The following is an 18,826-nucleotide window of genomic DNA, read 5'->3' on the forward strand; positions in this document are numbered from 1 at the left end:
CCCCCCCATCCCCCCCCTTCCCCGATCAAACGTGTCCCCTCTCACCCAGTTGTGAGTGAGTGAGTGAGTAAGTTGGGTTTAACGCCGCTTTTAACAGTATTCCAGTTATATCGCGGCGTGTCAGCTTAATGTGGGAGGAAAGCCCGAAGTGATGCAGGTCTCGGACGTTTACGACTTCTGTGAAACCCACGAGCACGGGTATGGTGCTGACAAACCTAGAAACATAATCGGGGCGAACCGGGATTTGAACCCACAATCATAGGTTTCTGGCGTGCCCAAAGGACGCAACTCTGCACAACGAATCACGGCGCCTTAGACGACTGGGCCATCCGTGCCACCCTCTCACCGAGAAAACATGTCCCCTCTCACCGGTCAAACATGTCACTGCTCATCCCATTACATGATGAAGATGATGATGATGTGTGATTGGCAATACCATTTGCTTTAATCTATCGATTGGCATTTACATGACTGACGGTTTTAATTATTTAATCAATACAGACTCCCAGACTTGAAATTCCCAGCAGGGACATGTCACTTGGCCAGCAATCCCAAATTTGGACGGACAGGCACTAGCACAAAGCACGGACAGGTCAACGTGCAACCCTTATTCCTACAAACAAGCACTTTTATCTATACCGTTGCAACGACATCTCTGCTTTTCACGTTGATGGAATTTAATGTCAACTTCAAACTTCTTTATGCATATCACTCATCTAATTCGCGATATGGTTGAAATACTGTTGATTTACTGATTCCATGCACATTTTGTAAACATATAGATACAAAAGTAGTTGTATGACAAAATCTAATAATCAGCTTGTTCAATACATTTTAGTCGTAGCTGTACATGTAGTGTTGTAATAGGTCCAAATCATGAAAGTCTAACTCTTTCATATGAATACATCTGATAATGCCCATGATGATTTCTGTGTTTTGCTCATTTTCTAAATGATGCATTTCCCGAGGTCCAAGAAGGACCGTTATCATACCTCATCCGTTTTGTACAGTGACAGCAGTCATTTGAGCACTTCATTATGCGGCGACTATTATGAAACCTTTATTATCGATACAGCGGCTGTCGCAATAAAATCCTTTCAATATTGATTACACAATCCCCCTTCCCCCTTCGAACGGGAACAGAAAACAAAGACCGGATTCTATGCGTGGAGTTTCATATTTCTTCGAACCAGCGCTTTTCAGGGAGAGCTGATTTCAAAACAAGGCTAAAATCGTTATCACCTAAGAGAGAGTGTAAACAGTAAACAAGTTATGCAATGGGTATAACTAACCACCTTCAAAAGCCTCGTCATATAGTGTTTGCTGGCTGGGACGCACAAGAGCAAGGTATGTAATATGTATGAATTCCCCAGAATAACATGAGCACCGTTTTTGGCCTCGTGATCTAACTATATAAGCTCGAAACATTGTTTTCTTATTTTGAAATATTTGTTAATGCATTTTATTCGTCATCTAAACAAGAACAGATGATTTTGTTTCTTAAATAAATGATGGGTGGCAGCTTAGTTCTAACCACTAAACACCATGTAATGTTTCATATGGGACACCGGAGAGGAAGCCATGTTACGGAATGAATAATTACAATCATTGGCCATAATACTTCCACTGTAGCTAAGTGCAATTCTTCATCAATACACGTATCCCTGGGTTTCATTTAAATTAGGTCAAATAATGCCGTATTATTGTCGCTACATGTTCCTTATTTCCATTCTTCTTAAAGTTGACACGGAAGTATGATACAATAAGTCTTGGTAATATTGAAAACTTGAAGACTTGAAACCCTTTATTGCATCTCATGTTTAAAGTAGGAGATCGTAAACGTATGCACAAATAGGGCTTCAACTTCCAAGCAAAAATTACTTAAGGATTGATTGTGTATTGCTTTCGGTTCATTGAAGTATGAATAAAAAAGCCGATGTGTAAACTGTATGAATCTGCGTTGCGGATTCATACATTTGCACATCGGTTTTTCGATTGATACCTCAATGAACCGAAAAAAAATACTTATAATAAAAATCGACAACGAAAATATATGTTGTCTTAAATAAGTTAATAAAATAAAGAATTATATAAATCAATGCAGACAAAACGTGACGCGATTGATATATATTCCAGGCGCAGGAATACATACTGTGGCGTGACAGGAATCAGGTTATATTTAATTATGCACATATCTTGAGTCACTAGCCAATCAACGAAGAATAGCCTCAAGCAAACTTCATAGGACCTGTCAATCAAGGCATGAGGGGCGAGAAGATGAAATAAAATATCAGGGAGAACGCGGCCGTTTCAAATGACATGGTCAGGGAAATCACAGTTGAAAAAATGCGAGTTAGAAATGTAATCCGAAGACATGAAATTTGTTGAACCCAGGCGAGCGGAAAGAATTTAATGTTTTACATTCATTTGGAAATGATTGCAGTGACAGATAACATTCAAGCTAATCAGAATGTAGGAATTACAACGAACATTTAATTATTAACATTTGTAAAGGCAAAATGTTTTATGGATGACAACTTCTATATTTTATTATGATGCAACGTTTGGATATTTATCCTTATACTGTTGTGACTCTTGCTTGTAAGTCGAATACACCATTATACCATTGTCAAGCAAGAGTGCCAATGGAGTTAGCATCTATAACGAAACGTCATATCATAATAACTTGAAGAAGTTGTCATTCATAAGATATATTGTCTTTCCTGTTACTTACCAACTTCTAAATATGCCTTTCAGTTTATTAAAATTTAGTTCTAGGCTATGAACAATCCGCCTTGCTGGGTGAACCACAGTACCTGAATAACCAGACTGACCTGACCTGAAAGAGACTTTTGCAAGGAGCCATTGGACTGCCTGAAATAGCCCTTGTGAGTATCTGAGTAATCGCCTGCCAAGCTGATCTACCTACTGTTCATCCAAATATGTCATATTCTCAGCATGTTCATACTGTTTGAAATCCTTCACAAAATCAGCTGCCTCAACCCTGGCCAATACTTCCCATTTTCTTTTCCTCACCAAACAATTTTAGCTTTGCCTTCAAAATACTTTGCATTAACATTACCTATTGGACACGTGCCCATGTAAAAAAAGGTACAACCTTCTACAAAATTAAGAAAAAAATGTCCTTTTCTTAAAACGAGAGACGAAACTGACATGTCACATCCAAGTAATATTGATCATGTTGAGGGGAATTATTTCTGATTTGCAACGTTAACTAGATTGGTTTGTTGTTTAACGCCGCACTCAGCAATAGTCCAGCTATATGACGGCGGTCTGTAAATAATCGACTCTGGACCAGACAATCCAGTGATTAATATCATGAGCACTGATCCACGCAATTGGGATCAATGACATGCATCAACCAAGTCACCGAGCCAAGCATAGTCGAATTTTACGATAAGCATTGGTTACTGAAGACCTATTGTGTCCCGGATCTTCACGGGTCACGTTAATTAGAAGTTCATTTCACTTTCTCTCATTCAAGGTTATAACACTTAGCAAAAACTAACAATTCAGATGTCTGCAAAATCCTGATTGGCTCCTTACTTAGAAAACTTCAAATTTAGTTACGGATTTCATAAAGATCCTGTGTAAAAATATGAAGATGGACTGGCTATTTTAGCACTGAAATATGTTTTGTTTACAAATTTAGAATTCTCGGCAAATTTGATTCCTTTCTCAGACGAGCCCCCTTGTTCTGTTACATTTTGATTCCTAATTTGAAACGTTAAGGTTGACCCAGACATTGGTACAAATAGAACTAAATTGTGAAATCAGAAATAAGGTAGCACACAAGATCATTGAACAATCAACAAATCATATTGAGACACACTGAATCTGTCAGCAGTAATAAATAATAGGCCCTTTACACAAGTCCGTGCACTCACGAATATCCAGTGTCTGTCACAGTTGAATGTCTTGAATGAGGCACATGCTCCCTTCTTGAATCCAGTGTTGGCAGCAGGCACAAAAGTGTTTTCCAATAAGTATTCCGTCCGCACTGGGCAAGCCAAGTTGTAGGAGGAAGGCCTCTGATCGCCCTTGTCATGCTCTTGTACGTATAGCCAGCCTTCCAGAGATGATATAAATGGTAACATCATATGAGGACCACCTCATCTAAAATCTCCATATGATTTTGTCGAACAAACTTCATCAAGCATGTTCACACTCATATCCTCTTGCATGTCCAAACTCTCCTCGCCAAGCATGTCTATACTCATATCGTTAAATATGTCCCAAATAAACTTTCACGCATTGCCACAATCATCCCATCAAGCATGTTCCCCTCACACCCCGTCAAGCATTTCCCCATTTACCCTGTCCAGAGTGTCCCAGCCCACCCTATTAAGCATGTGTGTTCACACATCGGCTTTCATGTCCACACTCACAACTTCAGACGTGTCACACATCACCTTGTCACGCATAACCACAATCATCCTATCAGGCATGTTCATACTCACGCCGTCCAACTTATCCATGCTTACGCTGTAAACTATGTTCACACTCACCCTGTCAAGCATGTCCCCGATCACCCTGTCAAGCATGTCCACACTCACCCTGTTAAGCATGTCCCCGATCACCCTGTCAAGCATGTCCACACTCACCCTGTTGAGCATGTCCCCGATCACCCTGTCAAGCATGTCCACACTCACCCTGTTGAGCATGTCCAGAGTCACCCTGTTAAGCATGTCCCCGATCACCCTGTCAAGCATGTCCACACTCACCCTGTTGAGCATGTCCACACTCACCCTGTCACGCATGTCCCCGATCACCCTGTCAAGCATGTCCACACTCACCCTGTTGAGCATGTCCCCGATCACCCTGTCACGCATGTCCCCGATCACCCTGTCAAGCATGTCCCCGATCACCCTGTCAAGCATGTCCACACTCACCCTGTTGAGCATGTCCCCGATCACCCTGTTAAGCATGTCCACACTCACCCTGTTGAGCATGTCCACACTCACCCTGTTAAGCATGTCCCCGATCACCCTGTCATGCATGTACCCGATCACCCTGTTAAGCATGTCTCCGATCACCCTGTCAAGCATATCCCCGATCACCCTGTTAAGCATGTCCCCGATCACCCTGTTAAGCATGTCCCCGATCACCCTGTCAAGCATGTCCCCGATCACCCTGTTAAGCATGTCCCCGATCACCCTGTCATGCATGTACCCGATCACCCTGTTAAGCATGTACCCGATCACCCTGTTAAGCATGTCCCCGATCACCCTGTCAAGCATGTCCCCGATCACCCTGTCAAGCATGTCCCCGATCACCCTGTCAAGCATGTCCCCGATCACCCTGTCAAGCATGTCCACACTCACCCTGTCAAGCATGTCAACACTCACCCTGTTGAGCATGTCCATATACACCTCGTCCTACGTATCCTCGCTCACCCCATCAAGTATGTCCACACTCACCCTGTTGAGCATGTCCATATACACCTCGTCCAACGTATCCTCGCTCACCCCATCAAGTTCGTCCACACTCACCCTGTCAAGCATGTCCACACTCACCCTGTTAAGCATGTCCCCGATCACCCTGTCACGCATATCCACGATCACCCTGTTAAGCATGTCCCCGATCACCCTGTCAAGCATGTCCCCGATCACCCTGTCACGCATGTCCCCGATCACCCTGTTAAGCATGTCCCCGATCAGCCTGTTAAGCATGTCCCCGATCACCCTGTCAAGCATGTCCCCGATCACCCTGTCAAGCATGTCCCCGATCACCCTGACAAGCATTTCCCCGATCACCCTGTTGAGCATGTCCACACTCACCCTGTTGAGCATGTCCATATACACCTCGTCCAACCTATCCTCGCTCACCCCATCAAGCATGTCCACATGCACCCCGTGAAGCATATACCCCCTCACCATGTCAAGTAATTTAAAATACTTCAATTATTAACCATTAGTCCCTCGACAATAATGTTATTGATAATGATAATGACAATTCTTGGAACCAGCGCTTCTCATGGGGAACTGTTTTTCAACAAGAGGCAAAATCGTTATCACCTTGGAGACGGTGTAACAACAAATATGTTGTGCAATGGATGTAACAAGCCACCTTCAAAAGACCTTGGCTTATGGTGTTTGCTAGCTGGGACGCAAAAGAGCAAAATATGTAATATGTATGTATGAGGGCTGGTCAAAAAGTTCTAAGCCTCAAATAACCTTCAAATATGAGCCGTAACAAAGTGAACAAAGTCAATGTAGTACATTGTTTGAGTAGTTCATTGCAAGTGTATTTGGCCTGTTGAGGCCGCTGTATATTACCGACAGCCAGGTTAACGCCATGGGGTCCAAATGGACACATAATGGAAAATAGCGAGTACCGAGCAGTCATCAAGTTTTTAACTTAGGGGTAAAGTACTCCCCAAGAAATTCATGACCGTATGACACAAGTGTATTGGGATAAGTGCACTAGCCATCCTCTGTTAAACTTTGGGCAGCTATGTTTAAGGCAGGGAGAACAAGCCTCGATGTTGACCCTAGTTCTGGACGTCTCTCAACTTCCACCAATGAAGATTCAATCAAGGAGGGGCGGTGGGTTAGCCTAGTGGTTAAAGCGTTCGCTCGTCACGTCGAAGACCCGGGTTCGATTCCCGACATGGGTACAATGTGTGAAGCCCATTTCTGGTGTCCCCCGCCGTGATATTGCTGGAATATTGCTAAAAACGGCGTAAAACAATACTCACTCAAAAAAATCAAAGAGGAAAACTAAAAAACTAATACCGTCAGATAGACGAATTACCATTGCTGAACTTGAGGAAGACACAGGTCTCAGTCAGGGATCCATTAAAAATATTGTTCTATTATCAGAAGCAGCGACAATGCGAAAATGCCACAAGTCTGACCTTGAAAAATGTGGCATTGTCACGGTAGGGTTAATTTTGACACTTTTTGCTTGTGTTTGTAATGGCGACAACACGACAATGTCCAGGATTATATAGTGACATTCAATTAATATTGTTCATATTCAGGCAAGTGTATATGTTCTTAGTGAGTCACATGAATACACAATTAGAAGAAACAAATGTATCATTATAAGGGTGTATTGGTATCCATCAGCAAGTGTGAATCAGGTCATAGCACATCTGTTTAAGCTTGTCCAATCGCCAATGATCACATCAAACGTGCCTCAAAATGAGGCAGCATGTGTATTTATATATATTTTTTCAAGCAGAAAACAATGGAGTGGAACCCGGGCATTTCCCTCGAAGCCATGGGTGTCCATCCAGCTTCATAACTTATTACAATATAAAAATAATTTTATGACCAAATAGAAAATGTATCATTGTAGGTGAGGTGAGGTGAAATTTAACGTCGCGTCCAAGATTATTGCACTTATATAGCGACGTGCATGTACGTGTATGTGTTTGTGTGGCTGCTTGTACTAGTCCGGACTGACGCCGATTTATAGTGCTTAGCTCACTGAGATACCATGCCGCAGTTTAACATGAATACCCCACTCAGACACAGTATACTGACTCCTAGCCGACCAGTCCTTGTTTTAGCCCCTTAATGCCGAGCGCAAGACAGGGTAACAACAAGTACCATCTTTTAACGTTTTTTGGTATATCATTGTAGGTAGATGACGTAGTGCTGTTGGTGTCAAGGGCAAAGAATTTACAAAATACGATAGACTCATGCCATAGACATTGTAAAACTGGAGGATTAATATTCATATTTCCATGGCTAAAGTAATTATTTTTTCACTGATCTAAAGGTGATAACAGAGACAGTTTCAATGTAGGTGAATATACTTTATGAAATGTGGATACCTATAAAAACCTTGTTGTTATCTATCTTGCAACAAAACCCTTAAATTTACTAGTACAAAGCAATAAATATCAGAACAAGCCGCTAAAGCAATGTATTATATTCTATCCCAAGGACAGAAATTACATTTGTCAATTGGATGTCAACTGCGCCATTTGGACGCTATGGTTGTACCAATTATTTTGTTACCGTAGAGCAATAAGCCATTTCAAAAATCTATCTGACACAGAAACTATTTATTAGTTTTTCCCTGAATCCTAAAAATCACTTTCTCATGATCTATAATTTAATGAAAATTTGTATAAAAGCTACTTCTAATAACTTTAATGAAAATTTGTAGAAATGTTACACCATGACAGATGTCTGATTTTGTAGACTATTAAATCTTTTAATTCCGCGCGTGAGTGCATGATGTCTGACTATTGTGGCAGAGCAATAGTGCTGTGCCAGCTGCCTTTCGTGGTTGTCACAATTGTCTTAAATGTCATTGGATAAACTTTGTAACGGAATATTCCATCATCCAATGAATGGACCTATTTCAATTTCTACCGTGCCATTGTATATTCCTGCATTTCTATTGATCGGCGATCTACCTTTTTCGTTCTGAAAACCCACCAGTTTGCAATATCAAATACCAATTTTACTTGATGAACGTTGTGAAATACTGTGACTCTTCATTGTTTGAAGCAAGTGTGGCAATACATAACTCATATTTGGTTACTCTTTGATTTATTTGCAGGGTTAAAATATACGATGTTAAAGATGTCACGAAAAAGTAGCGATCCCATGTTGAGATTTGTGGATGACTTAATGGACCAGTCCGTGACTGAAACCGTTTTGTTGGAATCTCTGAAGGAGATCATGGGGAAGAACAAAGCCACTGGGAGGAACAAAGACATTGTGACAAGCTACAGATATAATGATGACGAGAAGAACAAGCATAAGCAATTTCGACATTCAGATTCCGGAGAGTCGCTGCTTCACATTGCCGTCAGCTGTAGGAGGAATGAAGTTGCCAAGGAAATAATTAAATGTGATAAAAATTTAATAAACTGTTCGAGACTGGACGATGACTACCGTGGACAGACGCCATTCCACATTGCCATAGCCAAAGCCCGACGTGACACTGCTGACCAGCTCGATCAGCAAGATCTACTGAAACACATGATAGACAAACTTAGTCCTGATATGCTCAAAACAGCGATTCATACAAAAGTTGTTGGAAAGAAATTAAGAGGCACTGTGATGTTAGGAGGGACATCTTTGTCCATTGCTGCTTTGAATAATGATAAAAGTATAATTGAACTCCTCCTTCAGAAAGGTGCTGATCTGGAACTTCCAGACATTTCTGGGAATACAGTTTTTCACTCGTTGGTTCTGTACGCATCTTTCCATCCAAAGAAAGAGGAGAACATCATCAACATGTTTAGACTTTTGGGAAAAAAGAGCAAAGTGAATAAGAGACAAAACATACAACGAGAAAACCTTCGAGGACAAACAGCGCTTCATCTTGCTGCCGAGTTGGGTCTGGACAACGTGTTTAAACACATCCTTGATATGGAAGATGCATACAAGTTCTTTACTGGTCATGACGGTGTTTATGATATCTACGAGTGTGATATAACAGAGATTGACAAAGTAACTTGGGTTAAAACTGTTCTTCAGAAGTCGCCTGATCACACAAACACATCACACAGAGCTGAGGGGTTGCACAACGACAGAGAGGATTGGAAGATACAAAGAAAGTGGAAGAAATTGAAACAAAATAAGAACCAGAGCATTTTGGAAACCATATGCAGTTTGAAGACAGCAAAGGCCTGTGAATTTCTGAACGACTACACGGTTCAAGAAGTGGTTTACTTAAAGTGGGAGAAGTACTGGCGTTTCTACTATGCTGGCCTCATTTTGCACATATTACTCATGAGTGTCCTCACCTACCATTCTGCATGTAAACTTGATGTCATGTACAATGCAGGAGAAAAATGTAACTGGAATTTCAGGGCTTGGAATAGCTTCTCAATCATCATTAGTCTCTTTTATATAATTCTAGAATTTCACAGGACATTCCTTTCATGGCAACCTTTCCATATGACAAGACTGCATCACAATGGAGTATACAGATGGATATTTTTGCTGTTTGGTTTGGCATTGCTAATAGACGCGTCGTGGAATGTTGTAACTGTTACAAGCAACTACTGTCTGGTGATAGCATTGCTCCTTGGTTGGTGGTCAACAACCTTCTTCCTCCGTGGAATACGACCGCTGACCTACTTAACACTTATGTTACAGAAAGTGCTTTTTGTAGATATGCTGAAATTTATACCAATCATCTTCATAATGTTTTTAGCATTCACTAGTGCAATGCACAGTTCGATGGTGGGAACCGACCCTGGAAACGAAGCATTTGCGAATTTCACTATCAGTCTGGTGACGATGTTTAAAATGATGACTGGTCACGAGGAGGTGAGCGGGCTTCAGGAAGCATGGATGCAGGGATCTATCCCAGTCTTTGTCCTTTCTGTCATATTCTTCCAGATGTTCCTCCTCAACGTCCTCATTGCTATTATGTCAGACACGTGCAGTAATGTCAAGAATTCCGAAAACCTGTTGAGGCTACAGAGATTGTCCATTGTTTTATTCATTGAAGATATACTTCCTGCATGGACGAAGAAGCCCATGGGGGAAGAAAAAAACATTTCCAGCAGTACGAGATATCATCTCAAAATTGATCGTTTGAGAGGGACAGACGTGTTTGAAGAGGATGCCATTACATCACTGCGCAATTTAATAGTGAACAGATCAAAAGTAGAGGAGGTGGGCCATGATGTCAGAGCACAACCAGTCCAGTATCTAGTTATTGACAACTATGGGACGAGTACATAACAAATCAAGATGTCATCGTCAAATTGACAAGTCACATTGAAAGTGTCAGACTGGATGATTGTGAAAACCTATATATGGCTAAGCACGCGCACTATTGTAGAGTTTGAACAGCAGCAGTCGAGTGCTTCTTTGTTACGACAACTTAGTGTTCAACATATCTCTAAAAATGGTATCTCTAGAAAGGGTGCGACAAGTGTAATTCTCATTTGTGTTTGAGCTGGAAACTCCGCTCGTCATTGAGCTTGTGATGTCTGTGAAGCGGTTAGGCTCATCATGTATTTGTTGTTTATTGTTAATTAATGTATTCGATGTTATGGAATTCCCTTTCCAATAAGATTGGATTCCCAGAAGACTGCATGGTGGAAAACAGTGGTGGTATATTGAAAAAAACTAACATCTGTTGTACCTAACTTCTAATTCCACCTATTTCCGTAAGAAGACGTCCACTTCAGAGGAAACACGTCCCACGAAGCGCAGTTTTGGAAAACTATTTTCACAGAAGACACTCCACGTCATCAGGATCACACCCACCACCGATGAATATAACTCACCTAAAAGAAATTACCAGCATTTCAAAATGAACTTAAAGGTATTACATCCGTGTTCCTTGAAATAAGGACAATGTTTTAGGCATATGGCATGTACGGTTCCATGTCAATGACAATTAAGACATGAGTGCATGTCTTGCTTAAAGGAGAATCATTAACGTGATATATATGTACCTTTCGAATATGTCATATTTCCCAATTGTTGGTTTTGTATATTGATATAATATTTGTTTCTTTGTTATATTGTTGTCGACTTCTATCTCACAATTGTACTTCCTTAAACCCCAAGGGTTTCCGGGTTAGAATTAGTCCAAACAAATCTTTTGCTGGTCGTAAGAGGCGGATAAATGGATCGGATGATCAGGCTTGTTGACTTGGTTGCTCGCGTGTCACTGTATTCCGACGGCGGTAGATCATTGTTATAATATCAATCACTGGATTCTATGGTCCAGACTCAATTTTTTCCTGGCTTGAATGAAGATGCTTGCGACGTTATACAACAAAGAAACAAATCTTTGATGAGGTCAAGTACACACCTCCTAATACTATAATTATTACCAGCATTTAACAAATTGACTTCTTGAACTTGAACTGGGTTTTATAGCATATGTCTTATACGGTTCCCAGTTAATGACAGTTAAGACATGGATGCATGTCTTGCTTAAAGGAGAGTGATATTTAAGTGTGACGCTCACACCTTTTTGATGTTTCATAATTTTCATTTATGGGTTTTGTATATTGTTATATTTTGTATTGTTGTCGACTTCTGTCTATTTTATGATTGTACTTCCATGATCTCCTTTTGGGCGGTCGCGTAGCCTAGTAGCTAAAGCGTTCGCTCGTCACGTCGAAGACCCGGGTTTGATTCCCGACAATGTGTGAAGCCCATTTCTCATGTCCCCCGTCGTGATATTGCTGGAATATTGCTAATAGCGGCGTAAAAAACATACTTACTAATTCATGATCCCCGTGGGGATCCCGGGTTTGAGTTGGTCCCCAACAAGCTTTGCTGGTCGCAAGAGGCAAATTAATGGATCGGATGGTCAGGCTCGGTGACTTGGTTCATAACCGTGTATTCCGACGGCGATAGATCATTGTTATAATATCAATCATTGGATTCTATGGTCCAGACTCGATTTTTTCCTGGCTGGAATGATGCTGATTGCGACGTTATACAACAAAGAAACAAATCTTTCATGTGGTCAATGTTACACAACGCTTAGAATACAATAGCTGTGGTCAGTACATAACTTCTTCTTTATCTGCAATTGTTAAATGAGCAACTTGTCATGAAAATGTGTTCACATATATCGTCTTACTTCGTGAAGAAACGGCTTTCTTTACTGCGACCGTTCTGCGTTACTCCGTATACGTTACTGCGTATATTATAACAAGCTGACGGGTATTCTAATAATAAGGACTCCGGCGGTCGCCGTTCCCCGGTGTCTTTTTATTCGTTGTCCGAGACTTTGTGACACGTACAAATTATTCTCTAGCGGTTTAATCGAATACTTGTATCATGTATTGATTTCATATATGTTATGTCATACATGTTTGCTACCTTGTTCATGTATGTTTTAGTGACTGGTTTTCAGGCAGTAGCGCTATTATCTAACATTTGTAGATATTTCTCATGTATTTATGTGCCCATGAAGATCCGGGGTAGAATAGGTCTTCAGCAACCCATGCTTGCCGTAAAAGGCGACTATCCTTATCGTAAAAGGCGACTAACGGGATCGGGTGGTCAGGGTTGGTTGATGTATGTCATCGATTCCAATTACGTGGATCGATGTTCATGATGTAAGTCACCGGATTGTCTGGTCCAAACTCGATAATTTACAAACCGCCGCCATATAGCTGGAATATTGCTGAGTGCGGCGTAAAACAACAAACCAAACCAAATCATGTAGTTATGGTCACTTTTGCCTCCTTGGTAATTGTAGATATCTGGTTGTAAATCTTTAGTGGTACCGTTGGATAGATTATGTTCAGCGCTGTATGTTGATACTTACATCTTCCACATTGGTTAATAGCTAGTTTGCTGTTCAGGTTTCTCATACATGTATGTCAGAAAACACTTTGTTTTTTGCTTCAGCATGTAGCATTTCCCCAGCTGACCAGGACGGGTTCTTCTCTCCGAGGTCCGCGCACACATATATAACCTTCGTCGAAATCCTGTGTCTTCACCATCAGGGATCGCCAGGCCGTTTACGGGTCATTTTGCTACTGGGTGGTCATTCGAAACTAAGGTTTCGTTCGTAAGAAATTACGGGGCAGTTTTAATCTGGAACTGACTTACTCTGGTTGTATTGAGCTAAACATATTAGCTAGGTTTTTTCTAGTAACCCGTGATTGGCTAGTTAAGGTCAGGTCAAGTTACTCATTTGGCCAAGTACTTTTCTAAATGATTGTGAGTCTAGATACCTAATAAGTTAAGTACCTTGTATTTTGGGGAAGTTTAGAATTTCCCAGCTCAGTCCAAGTGACTTAAGTCTATAAGACTAGTTTGCTATTCAGACGTTTTTCGTCTACTTTATTGTCCAAGAGAGTTATTTTGGGGGTAGGCCCTCTGTGTTTTCTTCTCCCTATTTAACCTAGACGGGGTAATTCACTCATTAGAGTGTTGACTTAATTAACTCTTAGGTATTAATTGGTCGCAGCCGACGTAATTGAGGTGTCTGTGCATCATGTCTATTGTGTTGTCAAAGTGTTGATTTAGCTACCCTCTTTTGTTTCTCTAATACAGCTGCTTAGCTTGTATATTTGTTCTGGTTTAAATAATCAGTGATCGTTGTTGGTGATTTTTTATCCTTTCTATTGTCATATATTCATACAAGTTACAACTAGCTGATGATAATAAACCTGTGAACCTACTACCACGTTTTAATAATTACTTTTTTTCGTGTTTAATGAGACCCGTGGAGATTCCGGGATAGAATAGGTCTTCAGCAACCCATGCTGGCCGTAAAAGGCGACTATGCTTGTTGTAAGAGTCGACTGACGGGATCGGGTGGTCAGGCTCGCTGACTTGGGTGATGCATGCCATCGATATAAATTGCGTTGATCGATGCTCATGATATTAATCACCGGATTGTCTGGTCCAAACTCGATTATTTACAGACCGCCGTCATATAGCTGGAATATTGCTGAGTGCGGCGTTAAACAACAACCAATCTTGTTTAATGACACCCTGGTTTTTGGAGCACAGCTCTGTGACACCCTTCTACTATCAACCAAATCTTCACAGTAATATAAATGTTTCGTTGCCAGTCCATGTGTCATTTTTTAACGCTGACTGATTTTAAGCTTTGTTTGAAAAAAGCGATCAGCTGGCGTAAACTTTGGAACATACAAGGCCATAGAAGAGAACACAAACGCGGACATAACACGAGCAGTTATGTACATTTAGACGTGCTATCAATAAGAAATTGTCTATATATGAACTGCGTCAAATAAAAAGTGACGATGGCTACTGTGACTTACCCGGTTATAGTCAACGCGTTCACACGGACAGCCGAAATCATAATTCATTCCCCACATGGTACAATGTATGAAGCCCATTTCTGATGTTCCCCGTGGAATATTGCTAAAAGCGGCGTAAAATTATACCCACTGACTAACTCATACACAAAGAGACACAAACATCGGCCAAGAACATTTCCAAAGCAGGGTCCCGGCTTTTAATATTCCTTCGAATCATGATATTTGAACGTTCGCTGTTTTAATAACAGAGTTGTATCCGAAAGGCTGGTCTTCCTGAACTAATTTAGTGGTGTCATCAAACGCGGAGTTACCTCCCCTTGTATTTTTGGCAGGTTCTTTCTTTTTACGACAGGAGAGGAAAACCAAGACGCCCACGATGACCAGACCCAGAGGCAATACGGCAAAAACTCCAAACCAGAACACAAGACGCTGCCCACACTCTGTACCGAAGGACAGCAGGTCGTCAGACTCTATGATAACATCTTCGCTGTTACCGGCAGTCAAATCCAGGACACATTTTGTTGCCGAGAGACATAACTGCTGCGCATGACTGGTGTCAAAGGTCGTGCGGTTCACTTCCAGTTCCGCAGTAACGTCAAGGGAGGTAACAGAGTGATCGTTATCCTTCGTGATCGTGACATAGTATGTGTCTCTACTTACGACATTATACTGAAATATTAAATTCCCGTCTTCACATTCTGTTCTCAAGGGAATTACGCGCAATGAACAGCCATTACACCCACCTAACCCTGACGTCCAGGCGTTCCAGGAGTTAGTTCCCTTGAGCACAATAATCTGGACATTTTTATCCTTGCTTCCGCTGTCAATACAGCTGTCAGTTTCATCTTTGAACCTTCCAGAAGGTAGAAGGAATTCCTATTCACGAGAATGCCTGGGAATAAATCAGCTGCTTGTCTTGTCAGTGTAGAAATGTTTCCACGTTCTATTCTGGCCGTTCCTTTCACAAGGAAAACGTTCATCGGATTCGACGACGTCACGTTGTAGGTGTTGCAGACGACGGGGTTAAAATCACCTACTACGGCTGCTTGGCCAACGCCACCAAGGTCGTTGCTATGGTAACCGAACTCGACGCTGGACACGTTGAGGTACGCCGTCACGGATATGATGACAATGATTGATACGTACAACAGGAGGGGATGACACTTGATGCCCGGACAGGACCCCACGGGGCAATACATCTGGAAATAATGAAATAAAACGGTTAGATATTGAAGAGGAATTTTGTGTACAACGTCAGCAGTAGTAGTACTAGTAGTACTAGTAGTAGCAGTAGTGGTAGGAGTAGTAGTAGTAGTAGAAGTAGTAGTAGTAGTAGTAGTAGTAGTAGTAGTAGTAGTAGTAGTAGTAGAAGAAGTGGTAGCAAAAGTAGCAGTAGTAGTTTTAGTAGTTGGGGAAGTAACAGTCGTAGACCTGGTAGCAGTTGTATTGCTAGTAAAAGTAGCGGAAAGTGGCAGTGGTAGTTGAAGTGGTTGTGTTTGTAGAAATAGTAGTAAAACTGTTATTGTTTGTGATGTGTTGTTTCATAGGAATAGTCAAGGTATATATCGAGTCAAGACCAGATAATCTGGTGATTGATATTATGAGCAATGACACGGCATCAATCACGTCACCGAGCTGGACCACCCGATCTTCTAATTCTCCTCCCGGCTTACAAGCACAGCAGAGGGCCTCTTCTGACCTGGACTCCCTACCAGTTTCATTACGATGGTTTGCTCCTAAAAGACACCTGCCTGTAGTAATAGTCGTAGTAGTAGTAGTAGTAGTAGTAGTAGTAGTAGTAGTAGTAGTAGTAGTAACAGGGGGTGAAGTGGTAGTGAAAGTAGAATTAGTAGTAGTGGTAGTAATTGTAGTAGCAGTAGTAGTAGTAGCAGAAGTAGTGGTAGTAGTAGTAGTAGTAGGGAATGTAGTTTAAGTAGAATTAGTAGTAAAGTAGTAATACTAATAGTAGTAGTAGTAGTAGTAGTAGTAGTAGTAGTAGTAGTAGTAGTAGTAGTAGTAGTAGTAGTAGTAGTAGTTGTTGTTGTTGTAGCAGCAGCAGCTGTTACAGTGCTAGTACTTGCTGTTTGTTTGTTTGTTTGTTGTTTAAAGCGGCACTTTGGTACCAAGTCAGATACAACAACAGTAACACGGACGCTAATGTCAATAACGTTGCCTCCCTGAGATGTGCCATAAATCTGTTATCGTGGTTTGTCCTGTGGTCGTGGGTTTCACCAACGTTGCAAAACGTCTAAGACTTGCATAACTTCGGGATTTTCTCCCACATCAAACTGACGCGCTGTGCTTCTGAAACATTGTTCAAATCGGCGTTAAACCAAAGTCCTCTCACTCAAAGAACGCGCTTTCTATAAATTTAAACGACAAACATGAAGGTTTCCAATATCATTGGGTAAAAGATAGTGTTTTACCTTGCATTTCAAGATGTGAGGGGTGGAGCTTCTGTTCGCTGAACAAACGGTTTGAGCGTTATATACGCTGAGCCTGTAGATCGACCACTATGTGGTCATAGGTCACGAGATACCGAGAAGCCGGATACTCATAACTGACGGTCATTAGTCAAACAGTCACGTCGCACTGATATCGGCACGTGAGTGGGTATCAGCATGATAACAACTTCATCATTGCGGTCATGTAAACAATCGACGTGAAATACATGTCACGTCTTAAATCATGGGGGTCTTTATTTATACGGGAGGATTGGGGCATTGTGTGTGTGTGTGTGTGTGTGAGAGAGAGAGAGAGAGAGAGAGAGAGAGAGAGAGAGAGAGAGAGAGAGAGAGAGAGAGAGAGAGAGAGAGAGAGAGAGAGAGTCCTAAGACCAATCTCACCCACCCTATCATCTCACACATCTTTTTGTCACTCTCACTAAAAATAGCCCGCAAGGTGGCGGTGTTTCGAACAGTGACTGACAATGTTAACACAACCGAGTGTCGAGAGAAGCTTTTCGATAACCGTACGTTAACAAAATCAACACAGACCGTCAAACTTCGTATCAACTTTAATTACAAGAAACGCACAGGTTGAGTTTTATTAAATTTATTGTACCTAATAAAGTCGATATATTTAATTTGATATCATAGATACAAATATGAAATTTTGGAGCTCGATAATCACATGTTGTCGTTGTACACAGGCATTGAAAACTGTTCACTGTCATGTCACAAGGTTCAGTAGCAGTAGCAGTGACCACCCCTGCCAGCAATCACGCCTCTGCATCTCCTCGGCACTGACTGGATAAGGCGGAATTCTGCGCCATTCTGCTTGTAACGCGTTGGCAAGTGGGGGGAGTGTCTGTGGCGTGTTCTCAGGTTGACGTACACGTTGATCGAGTTTACCCAAGAAATGTTCGACTGGGTTGAGGTCTGGTGATCTCGACGGCCAGGGCAAATCGTTGATAATGGCATCATGAAGGTAGTCTACCGTAACACAAGTTGTGTGCGGTGTAGCGTTGTCCTGTTGAAACAATTCCCTCTGCCGGTCAATGATTGGAAGAAGGTGAGGTTGAAGAATTTGATTCATGTAGCGATTTGCTGTCAAATTTCCCTGAACCACAACCAAGTTAGATCTCGTGGTGTAGGATATGGCGCCCCACAACATGACACTGCCGCCACCGAAATTGTCGAATTCACGTTCACAATGTGGGGCAAAACGATCATTTCGAAGACGATAAACACGTTGTCCTCCATGTCGCCGATGAAGAAGAAATCGTGATTCATCGCTAAACCACACTCGTCTCAAGTTTCCCAAATTCCAAGGTTGTAAGGTATAGCACCAACGCAAGCGTCGCTGTCGATGAATCTGTTGCAAAACTGGTCTTAGTGGGTCGGAATCCAGACTCGCGAAGATTGTTTTCTGACAGTCTGGTCCGATATCCTCCTCAAACCAGTGATGCGTCCTGCAGTCTCCGTAGATGTGGCATTGCAATGACGTAAGTCGAACAGTCGAATGCAGCGACCCTGTGCAGGGGTGGTAACTCTTGGTCGGCCGGTTCTCGGACAGTCTGCAGTGGAATTGAACTGTGTGTGATGGTGCTGTGGCGGACTTGTTGACTTGGTTGATGCAGGTCGACGCATCCTAATTGCGTGGGTC

General features: G+C 41.8%; 1 protein-coding gene across 1 annotated transcript; it reads left to right on the forward strand.

Annotated features, from left to right (window-relative positions):
- The first annotated feature begins 1,294 nt into the window (after positions 1-1,294).
- LOC124152638 (transient receptor potential cation channel subfamily V member 3-like) lies at positions 1,295-12,917 on the forward strand. Its single transcript, XM_046525632.2, has 2 exons — positions 1,295-1,347; positions 8,545-12,917. The coding sequence occupies exon 2, from the start codon at positions 8,559-8,561 to the stop codon at positions 10,686-10,688; it is 2,130 nt and encodes a 709-aa protein (XP_046381588.2). The 5' UTR covers positions 1,295-1,347; positions 8,545-8,558; the 3' UTR covers positions 10,689-12,917.
- The last annotated feature ends 5,909 nt before the right edge of the window (positions 12,918-18,826 follow it).

Source organism: Haliotis rufescens, unplaced genomic scaffold, assembly GCF_023055435.1.
Source record: "Haliotis rufescens isolate VD_foot unplaced genomic scaffold, xgHalRufe1.0.p SCAF_25, whole genome shotgun sequence".
NCBI lineage: Eukaryota > Metazoa > Mollusca > Gastropoda > Lepetellida > Haliotidae > Haliotis > Haliotis rufescens.